General features: G+C 52.9%; 1 protein-coding gene across 2 annotated transcripts in view; it reads left to right on the forward strand.

The window, feature by feature from the left end:
• The window catches only part of OLFM2 (olfactomedin 2), an 81,202-nt gene that overhangs the window by 12,968 nt on the left and 57,569 nt on the right, over positions 1–10,665 (forward strand). The window contains exon 1 of one of the 2 annotated variants that reach the window (XM_032251858.1): positions 4,954–5,284. The exons of the other annotated variant lie outside the window; for it this stretch is intronic. Coding sequence (XP_032107749.1) covers positions 5,150–5,284 — 135 coding nt within the window. The 5' untranslated portion in view covers positions 4,954–5,149. Of the gene's footprint in view, positions 1–4,953; positions 5,285–10,665 lie in introns of those variants that run through there. 2 annotated transcript variants of the gene reach the window in all.

Here is a 10,665-nt window from a genome sequence, read left to right on the forward strand (position 1 = left end):
TGAGTCATGGGGAGAAACTGCTGTACAGCCTTCCAAAGTTTCAGAAACTCTTCCAAAGGGTCAACAGTAGGCAGCCCCCTGGCACCAAGCAGCCTGAAAGTGCCCCAGCCCAGAAGCCAAAGGGTCAACAGTGTACTCTTCCACCAGTAGTGTATGAAGTGTTCCAGTTGTTGCATATCCTCACCAACACTTGCTGTTGTCTTTCTTTTTCTGTTTTTTTTTTTTTTTTTTTTTTGAGACGGAGTTTCACTCTTGTTACCCAGGCTGGAGTGCAATGGCGCGATCTCGGCTCACCGCAACCTCCGCCTCCTGGGTTCAGGCAATTCTTCTGCCTCAGCCTCCTGAGTAGCTGGGATTACAGGCACGTGCCACCATGCCCAGCTAATTTTTTGTAGTTTTAGTAAAGACGGGGTTTCACCATGTTGACCAGGATGGTCTCGATCTCTTGACCTCGTGATCCACCCGCCTCGGCCTCCCAAAGTGCTGGGATTACAGGCTTGAGCCACCGCACCCGGCCCTTTTTTTTTTTTTTTTAAGATGGGGTTTCACCATGATGGCCAGGCTGGTCTTGAACTCCTGACCTCAGGTGATCCACCCACCTCAGCCTCCCAAAGTGTTAGGATTACAGGCGTGAGCCACCGTGCCCAGCCGTCTTTCTTTTTCTTTTTCTTTTTTTGTTTGTTTTGAGACAGGGTCTCACTCTCATCCAGGCTGGAGTGCAGTGGCACGACCTCTGCTCGCTGCACCCTCAACCTCCCAAACTCAAGCCATCCTCCCACCTCAGCCTCCCAAGTAGCTAGAACCACAGGCATGCACCACCATGCCTGGATAATTTTTTTTGTAGAGATGGGGTTTTGCCCTGTTGCCCAGGCTAGTCTCAAACTCCTGAAGTCAAGCAATCTACCTGCCTTGACTTCCCAAAGTGCTGGGATTACAGGTATGAGACACCTCCACCCCAAGCAGTAACAGAGGGGAGAAACATCCTGGCTTCTCCGTTTCTTTCCAACCTCCGATCTCCCTCCGTTGCCTCTCATTGGATAAACCGAATAGGCAGCCAGTATGCAGTGAAATCTGGGAAATGTAGTTTTCTGGGGGAAGGACAGGGCATGGCTCTGACCCACACCATGACAGAGCAGAGATATAAATTAAATGAAGGGCTGGGAGTGGTGGTTTGCAACTGTAATCCCAGCTACTAGGGAGGCTGAGGTGGGAGGATCACTTCAGCCTAGGAGTTAAAGGCTGCATTGAGCTATGATTGAACCACTGCACTCCAGCCTGGGTGACAGAGCAAGACCCTACCCCTTAAAAATACATTAATTAGGCAGGCATGGTGGCTCATGCCTGTAATCTCAGCACTTTGGGAGGCTGAGGTGGGTGGATCACCCAAGGGTGAGGAATTCAAGACCAGCCTGACCAACATGGTGAAGCCCCATCTCTATTAAGAATACAAAAATTAGCTGGGCATGGTTGTGTGCACCTATAGTCCCAGCTACTCAGGAAGGTGAGGTGGGAGGATCACTTGAGCCCAGGAGGCGGAGGTTGTAGTGAGCCGAGATCGTGGCATTGTACCCCAGCCTGGTGACAGATCGAGATTCTGTCTCAAAAAAGAAAAAAAACAAGTAGAGGAACAAGCCGTGTGGGCATCCTTGGTAATAGTGTTTTGGGTAGAGGGAACAGGAAGTTCAAAAGTCCTGAGGTAGGAGTGTCCCAGATGGAGCCAAAACATTGAGAGTGGGTATGGTGGTCCAGGCAAATGAGAGGGGCAGGGAACCTAGGACAAAGCCCTGAGAGTTACAGACTTTTAGGGAACAGTAGCAGACAGCCACGGCACAGCCAGAGAGGTGGATGCAGAACTGGGAAGTGATGCGTTGTCTCTGAAAGTCAAGGGAAAAAGGAGTTTCAAGAAGGTGATGGTGTGCTGAGACCGACTTACTGTGAGAATGACCTAATGAGGACTGGCATGAGGGTGTGCACCTGGCAAATTGGCACCTTTGGTGAGGAGTTTTGGAAACATAGGGGAGGTGGCAGGCGAGGAATTAAATGCAAGCAAGTGCAAACTCACACTCCTTGGATAAGCTTGGATGTACTGAACTAAGGCTTTTCCCACAGCACCCATGGCCAGAGGGTGAGAAAGTATCTCTGGGGTCCAAATTGTGTAAGCCAGGAGGCCGGGAGCCCAGTTGGTCTTGGGGTCTGAAATCAGACAGACCTGGTTTCAAAACCTGGGCCCCCGCTTCCTCCCTCGGTTCCCCTGAACTGGGAACCTCCCCTCTCTGAGCTCAGTTTCCTCACCTGGAAATAGGGGTGTCACTGTACTGTTCATGGATGTTGCAGCAGCGGTTAACAATGCATCTGCAAAGTGTTCAGCACTCATCAGTGAAAGCTTTGGAACTCACTTTTTTTTTTTTTTTTTTTTAGAGAAAGGGTCTTGCTCTGTCTGTTGCCCAGCCTGGAGTGCAGTGGCTTGCTCTTGGCTCACTGCAACCTCCACCTCCCGGGTTCAAGCGATTCTCCCGCCTCAACCTCCCAAGTATCTGGGATTACAGACGTGTGCCATCATACCCGGCTAATTATTGTATTTTTAGTAGAGATGGGGGTTTCATCATGTTGGCCAGGCTGGTCTCAAACTCCTGGCCTCAAGTGATCCACCTGCCTCGGCCTCCCAAAGTGCTGGGACTACAGGCGTGAGCTACTCTGCCCGGCTTCAAATAATAACAATGGCAGCTACTATTTGAAAAACCTACCATGTCCCAGACACTCCTAAAGTATTTTACAAACATGGCCGGGCACGGTGGCTCAAGCCTGTAATCCCAGCACTGTGGGAGGCCGAGGCGGGTGGATCATGAGGTCAAGAGATCGAGATCATCCTGGTCAACATGGTGAAACCCCGTCTCTACTAAAACTACAAAAAATTAGCTGGGCATGGTGGCGCGTGCCTGTAATCCCAGCGACTCAGGAGGCTGGGGCAGGAGAATTGCCTGAACCCGGGAGGCGGAGGTTGCGGTGAGCCGAGATCGCGCCATTGCACTCCAGCCTGGGTAACAAGAGCGAAACTCCGTCTCCAAAAAAAAAAAAAAAAAAAAGTATTTTACAAACATCATCATCCTTTATTCTCCCCCTGGCTCACTCCAACCTCCCTGGCCTCCTTCCTGGTCCTTGAACACTCCTGCTTCAGGGCCTTTGCACTTGCTGTTCCTGTTGCCTGGAACTCTCTTTCCCCAGATAATCCAGATGGTTCCCTTCCTCACTTTCTTCAGGTCTCTGCTTAAACGCCCCTTTCTCCAATCACCCTGTTTAAATTTACTTCCCCTTCCTCCTAATATCCTAAGTACTTAACCTTCTCCCTCTATTTCTTGACTGTCTCACCCCTAGAATATTCATCTTTACATCTGGCCTGGAGGCTCACTCCTGGAATCCCAACACTTTGGGAGGACAAGGTGGGAGGATCGATTGAGGCCAGGAGTTCAAGACCAGCCTGGGCAACATAGTGAGATGCCCATCTCTACCTTAAAAAAAAAGAAAAAAGGGCTAACGCCCTTTTCTGCCTTAGCCCACCTGCACCCAGGTGAATAAAAAAAAAAAAGGAAGAAAAAGAATATTCAATTTCACACAGACGGGCATTTTTGTCTGTTGTTCACAGTGCCTGGGACGTAGTAGATGCTCAGTAAATTACCTGATTCTCAGGATAACCAAATCCTTTACAGGTGTTAGGTTTCCATTACCCACTTGGCAGATGGGGAAACTGAGGCAGAGACGAACAGGCATCGCTGTAGGTTACACCTGCATCTCGGTGTTGTCCAGCTCAGAAAAAAAGGCGGTTCCGGACCCCCTACCCCACTCCCCCCTCATGTTTGGCGCTTCTCCCAAGCCCTAGCCCTCAGCCCGAGGCCACCGCCAGGAAAGGCCTGAGTCATCGCCGCCTCCAGACGGCGGCGGCCGCGGGCCGAGGGCGACGGCGGCGGCGGCGGCGGCGCGAGGTGATGCGGGGACGCCAGGAGGGGGCGTGAGTGCAGGCAAAACAGAGGAAATTAAAACCCGCCTGGCCGGCTGGTGCGTGGGCGGACGGGTGGGCGGCGAGGGCACTGCGCTTCCCGCTCCCCCGAGCGGACTGGCCCGGAGCGGGTCCCCGGGGTCCCGAGGAAGGTCCGAAGTGTGAGTGCCCCGCCCCTACCCCAAGTTCAAGTTGCGAGTCTACACCCGCCCGGGACTCGCCTCCTTAAAGCTGCGTGCTGGGTCTCCGCTGCCCTTGCTAGTCGTGGGAACTCCTCCCCCGGCTGAAATGACCCCACGACCGCACCTGCACCCAAGCAATTGCGTCTGCTGGCCCTGGATCACACCACCCTGGGGGCCCGAAATGACCGAGGGATCCCTAGAGTGATCGCGGTGCCAGGAAGGAAGCCCCTTCCCCCAGCTAAAGGAGACCCTTGGAGACCCGATTCATGGGAGCGCACGAGCGTGTCGCCCCCCACGCCCCCCAGTGCCGGCTCTCCGAGGTTTTAGGGAGCCAGGGTGGGTGTCCCAACAGTAGGTGGGTGGGGACTTGCGACTCCGGCCCCCTGACCGCCTTGGGTGGCCGGGGTGAGCCGAGTGCGTCTTTAGTCGCCGGGTCCCGCGGCTGGGGCTTGGAGAGGGGCTGCGCGCGGGAGGGGGCCCGGGAACACCGCCTAGAGGGAGGGGAGGCGGGAATACCACTGGGGGGCGGGGCTGGGGATGCCACCGCTGTGGGTATGGGGCGCTTGGGGAATGCCCCAGGGGAAGGTCCCCCACCCCGTGAGCGGTCCCTGGCGGGGGGCGGGCGAGGCCGCCGGGTGGGGGGTGAGGGCAGTCTGGGCGCCCCCCACCCCCCGCCGGGCTCCGGGCCGGAGCCGTGACGTCACGGCGGCTGGAAGTGCCCGGCACGGAGGCGCGGGAGGGGGCGGGGGGCCGAGCCGGCGCTTTATAAGAGGAGCCCGCCAGGCGCCAGGAGCCGCAGCCCGCGTCCCCGAGCCCCCCCATCCCGGCCCGGACCCGCCCCCCACCCCGCAGCTCGCGCTCGGGCGCCCTCTCCCAAGTCCCCCGGGGCGTCTGGGTGGCTAGGGCCGGAGCGCCCCGCGGCGGGCCGGAGCAGGGACGAGCGGCGGGCGGCCGCGGGGCATGAGGCGGGGGCGCGATGTCGGTGCCGCTGCTCAAGATCGGGGCCGTGCTGAGCACCATGGCCATGGTCACCAACTGGATGTCGCAGACGCTGCCCTCGCTCGTGGGGCTCAACGGCACCGTGTCCCGTGCGGGCGCCTCCGAGAAAATCGTGAGTGGCCGCCGCGAGGGGGGCGCTCCCGGGGGGCGTGGTGCCCGCGCCAACGCCAATGCCGCCGCTGCAGCCCCCGGGGGCCCCCACCTGTTCCCCCCAACCTCCGTGCTCCCCACTACCCTGCCCGGCGCGCCTGGGTAGGGGACGCCCTCTCGGGGCTCCAGGGTCGGACGTGGAGGCAGAAGGAGCTCCGGGACCCCCAGCCACCTCCACGCCATTTAGCATGGTTCTTGCTGTTATTATTGATTATTATTATTAGTGAGCAATGTCTGAGTGCCAACAGCGTACTAGGCTCGCTCCGGCCCCAGGGCGGAGGCAACAAGGGCTGCGGAATTGAGCCGGGTCCTGGCTGAATGGGGTGCAGTGGAAGGGTGAGACTCAAGGGACCCTGGCTCCGAAAGAGGGTAGGATCCAGGGGTCTCCGAGTGTTTCCACCTTCAGGGTCTCTGCCTGGCTGCGTCTCGGGGTCTCTGAGTAGTTCTGTCGCTATTCATTTCCCCTGCTTTGCGTCTCTGGGTCTCTTTCTATTAATATTTCTGGCTCTGGCTCCGGCTCTGTGGCACTGTCTGAGAGTTTGTATCTCTTTTTGTCTCTCTTTTTCTCTCCCCTGCATCCCCGCCTCCATTCTTGCCTCGCCATGTGCTGAATATTTATCCCCATAACTCACCCTCCCTGGGAGGTAGACTGAACGCAGACTGGAGCTGGAGCTGACGCCGCCTCCAGGAGCTCCGGGATTGCACCTTCCCATCCCATCCCCCTTTGTGGCTTTATCTTCCAGCTTCCCCACCACAGAGCTTCCCTGGGTCGGGGGAGAAGGAGAGAGAACTCTGCCGGGTTCATGGTGGTGTCCTGGGGAGAGAGCAGAGGGGCATCCTTCATTGCAAACTTCTCTGGGCCTCCTCCAGATATGCCCCTCCCCTCCCACTCCACCACCCTCTGGCAGCCACACTCCTCTTCCAACTGTTTGGGGGGCTTCTCCCAAATCGTCCCCCAAACCCAGGCTGGGATGCCTGGGGCTCCTTTCTTTAGCTCCAACTTCACCAACCCCACCTTGCTTAGCCGCAAATGGTCATCATGAAGCTTCTTTCTCTCTCTTTGCTAGGGGCAAAGAAGAATTTGCTCCCTAGGGTCGTAGGTAGCTGTGTGGTAGTGGTGGTGGGGACATCTGAGGCTTTGTCCAGCCCCTGGTGGGGGTGGTATTAGGCTTGACACAGGTGAGAGCTTTCAGGCCAGATTCTCAGACTTGCAGCTGAAGTGTGAAGCAGTGTGTTTCTGTGTGTCTGTCACATCAAGTGCTGTTTTTTGGGTATGTCCTGGTGTGTCTATATATACGTGTTTCAGTGTGTATATGGGGGAATGGGAGTGGAGAAGGTTGATGTGCATTGCCGGCATGGGGTCTGGATGTGTCTTCTTGTGTGTGAGGATACATCCCAGAATGAGTGTGGGTGTGTCCCAGAGTGACTGTGCTTGGGTGTGGATGAATCTGTGTGTGTATCTGCAATTGCCTGTCCCTACTATGGGTTTGCATTGTTGCAAGATTGCATGTTTGCATATGACTTATTATACATGAGTATGACACAGGCTTCTTGCTGTTGTCATCTGAGAAGGGAGAGAGATGGTATCTCACTGAAATCCGAAGCTAAATTTCCCTCCACCGCCGTTGAAAGCGTGTGTCTGTGTGCATGTGTTCTGTGCAGGTGTGTGTAAATGTGTGTATATGGTGTGTCTGCAGAATGTATGTATAACTGTGTAAGCATGTCTATGAGTTATGGTTTTGTGTGTGTATACGTACCTGTGCAGACATGTGTGTGCAAGTATCTTTGTGTGCATATGTGTGGACAGGTAGGTCTTTGTAAGTGTGTGCATGTGTGTGTGTGCCTGCCTTGTAGGCATGCGGGTAGGATGCTCTGTGTGCTATGTGTTTTCCATAAGTGTGTATATGTGTGCCCAAACAGACCTGATCTCTACTCTGGCCCATTCGTAGCTAACAGCACCTTCATCCAATGATTCCATGAATTCACCTGCTGAAAGCCAGTGGCTCTCCCATCCCTGATTCCACCCCATCCCTCAGTCTTATTATACTTTGTCAAAAGGGAACTGGGAAGTGGGATGTTAAGGTACTCAGGGTGAGGGCTGGGAGGGGACTGTGACATAAGGATGTCTATCTTGGGAGTCTGATAGACCTAGGTTGAAATCTAGATTTTGTCCCCAACTTACTCTATGACTCTGGCCAGTGACTTTGTCAGTCTGAGCTATTGTTTTCTCATCTATAAAATGGGAATGATGTCTCACCTCACAGAATTGTTGTGGGTAGCAGAGATCTGCTGTTCAAATTCCCATCCTTCACCCTTCCATATATCTCTTCATCCATCCATCCTTCCATCCATTATTTCATCTATCCATCTGTTTTTACGTACATCCTTCCATCTGTCTTGCTATCCATCTCCATTCATTCATTCATCCACCCACCTATTATTCTATCAGTCCGTCCATCTATCCATCCATTATTTCATCTACCCATCCATTTTCATACCCATCCTTCCATCTCCCTTGCTCTCCATCTCTCTATCCATTCACTCATACACCCACCCATTATTCCATCTGTCCGTCCATCTGTACATCCATCCTTTCACACATCCATCCCTTTATCCTTCCACACTTCTCTTTCCATCTTTCCATGATTTATCATTTGTCTCTCTGTCCTTTCATGGATTCATTCTTCTATCCATCCATCTCTCTATCCATGCATTCATCAATCCCTCCATCGACCAATTATTTATCATCTAACCATCTTTATTTCTATATTCTATGCATCCATCCTTCCACCATCCATCTAACCTCTCCATCCATTCATCTGTCCTTCCATCCATTTTATTTATTCCACAAAACTATTTTCTTTAAGAGATGGAGTCTCACCATGTTTGTCCAGGCTGGTCTTGAACTCCTGGGCTCAAGGGATCCTCCAACCTCGGCCTCCCAAAATGCTGGGATTGCAGGCAGGAGCCACCAGCACCTGGCCTAGTCCACAAGACTGTCAAGTGCCTCTCTGGCACTGAGCTGGGGGTTTTCATACATAAAAATGCTTTTGGTGGTTTTCATACATAAAAATGTCAAGCATTTTTATGTTTGAAAACCCCCAGCTCAGTGCCTAAGATAACAGATGCTCAGTTAGTGATAAGATGTTTGAGTTAAACATATCTATGGGTTTGAATTCTAGCCCTGTAATTTACTCGCTGTGTGACTTTAATTTCTCTAAGCCCCAGTTTCCTTACTGTGATCATGATGTTGATGATGATGATGATGATTTTTTTTTAGAGAAAGAGTCTCACTCTGTCACCCAGGCTGAAGTGCAGTGGTACAATCATAGCTCACTGAAATCGGGAACTCCTGGACTCAAGTCATTCTCCGGTCTTAGCCTCCTGAGAAGCTGGGATTCTATTTCCTTATTAGTTGGGGAATTTAGAGTCTTCATGAGACTGTAAGATCCTTGAAGATGTCTGTGTTTTGCTCACTACTGAACCCTAAGGCATGACGCATAGTAGGCCTACAATAAGTATTTGCCAAATGACTGAATCTACAATCACACTTTCATAAGGATTTGTGGATTCCTCCTTCAAACGGAAATAAACAAATAACAGGCACATAGTAGGTGTTTAGTAAGGAGGGGTTGTTTTGTTTGCCCTTCTAGCCAAGCCTGGAATAAATGTTTTTCAAGTGTCTAAATCAATTTCACCTTCCTCAGGACTGGGGAGAACAAATGGGAGGTGACCAGGCACATAGTAGGTGCTCAGTTAGGAGGAGATGTCAGAAGGTGAGCGTACCAACGTCGGGGAGGCTGAGGGGTTCAGGAAAGGAAGCTGTGTGGATTCCCAAAGTCAGGAGGTGGGGGGTTAGATGCTGGTGTTTGGCTTTGAAAAGGACTCAGTGGTGTGGTGGGGGTGAGCCTAGAGCCTCAGAGGTCCTGCTTCTTTCTGGCTTCCTCCTCCTGAATTGCAGAAGTAGCTTAGCATTTGTGTGGCTATAGACCATCTCTGGGAAGGTGCAGGGAGGAAGCTGCCACTACAACCTTTGGCCAACTCCAAGCCATAAACCATCCCTGTGAGACGGGAGCCTTAGGCGGAATGGCTCCTCACCTGGGGATCATAAATCCAGGACCAGACTAAGAGCTGTCAGCTGTATTGCCAGCCATGGCCATCATTTCGGGGCTTGAAGTGAAATACCTGAATCTTGCATGTCATACCCTTAACAATCCCCTCCTCCTGGAGAGAAGGAAGAGGTGATGGGGAGGAGTGTGCTATTTTAGGGGGACCTTTTGCTTCATGGGAAGAATAGGGAGCGGCTGAGCAGCTCTTAGCAAAAAGCACTTAGAGTGACACCGGGGCTCATGCCTGTAATTCTCAAGCTTGAGGCCAAGAGTTCGAGACCAGCCTGGGCAACATAGCAAGATCCCGTCTCTACAAAAAAATTAAAATAGGCCTAGCACAGTGGCTCACATGTGTAACCCCAGCACTTTGGGAGGTCTAGGTGGGAAGATTGCTTAAGGCCAGGAGTTTGAAACCAGCCTGGGCAATATAGCAAGACCCCCATCTCTACACAAAAAGAAAATAAATTTTTAGCTGGGTACAGTGGCTCGCACCTGTAATCGCAGCACTTTGGGAGGCCGAGGTAGGTGGATCACCTGAAGTTGGGTGTTCAAGACCAGCCTGGCCAACATGGTGAAACTCAGTCTCTACTAGAAATACAAAAATTAGCCAGGTGTGGGGATGGGGGCCACCTGTAATCCCGGCTACTCAGTAGGGTGAGGCAGGGGAACTCAGGAGGCAGAAGCTGTAGTGAGCCAAGATCGAGTCATAGCACTCCAGCTTGGGTAACAAGAGCAAAACTCCATCGAAAGAAATAAATAAATAAAAAGAAAAAGAATTATCTGGGCATCATGGTACCCACCTGTAGTCACAGCCACTCAGGAGGGTGAAGCATGAGGTTTGCTTGAACCCAGGAGTTGGAGGCTGCAGTGAGCTAGGATTGCACCTGCACTTCAGCCTGGGTGACAGGGTGAAATTCTGCCTGTCAACAACAATAGCAACAACAACAGGCCGGGTGCGGTGGCTCACGCCTGCAATCCCAGCACTTTGGGACGCCCAGGTGGGTGGGCACCTGAGGTCAGGAGTTCGAGACCAGCCTGACCAACACGGAGAAACGCATCTCCACTAAAAATACAAAATTAGCTGGGCGTGGTGGCGCATGCCTGTAATCCCAGCTGCTTGGGAGGCTGAGGCAGGAGAATCTCTTGGACCCGGGAGGCAGAGGTTGCGGTGAGCTGAGATCGTGCCATTGCACTCCAGCCTGCACCCAGGAACTTCATGTCAAAAAAAAAAAAA

Source organism: Sapajus apella, unplaced genomic scaffold, assembly GCF_009761245.1.
Source record: "Sapajus apella isolate SASKATOON/1434 unplaced genomic scaffold, GSC_monkey_1.0 scaffold77, whole genome shotgun sequence".
Taxonomy (NCBI): Eukaryota; Metazoa; Chordata; class Mammalia; order Primates; family Cebidae; genus Sapajus; species Sapajus apella.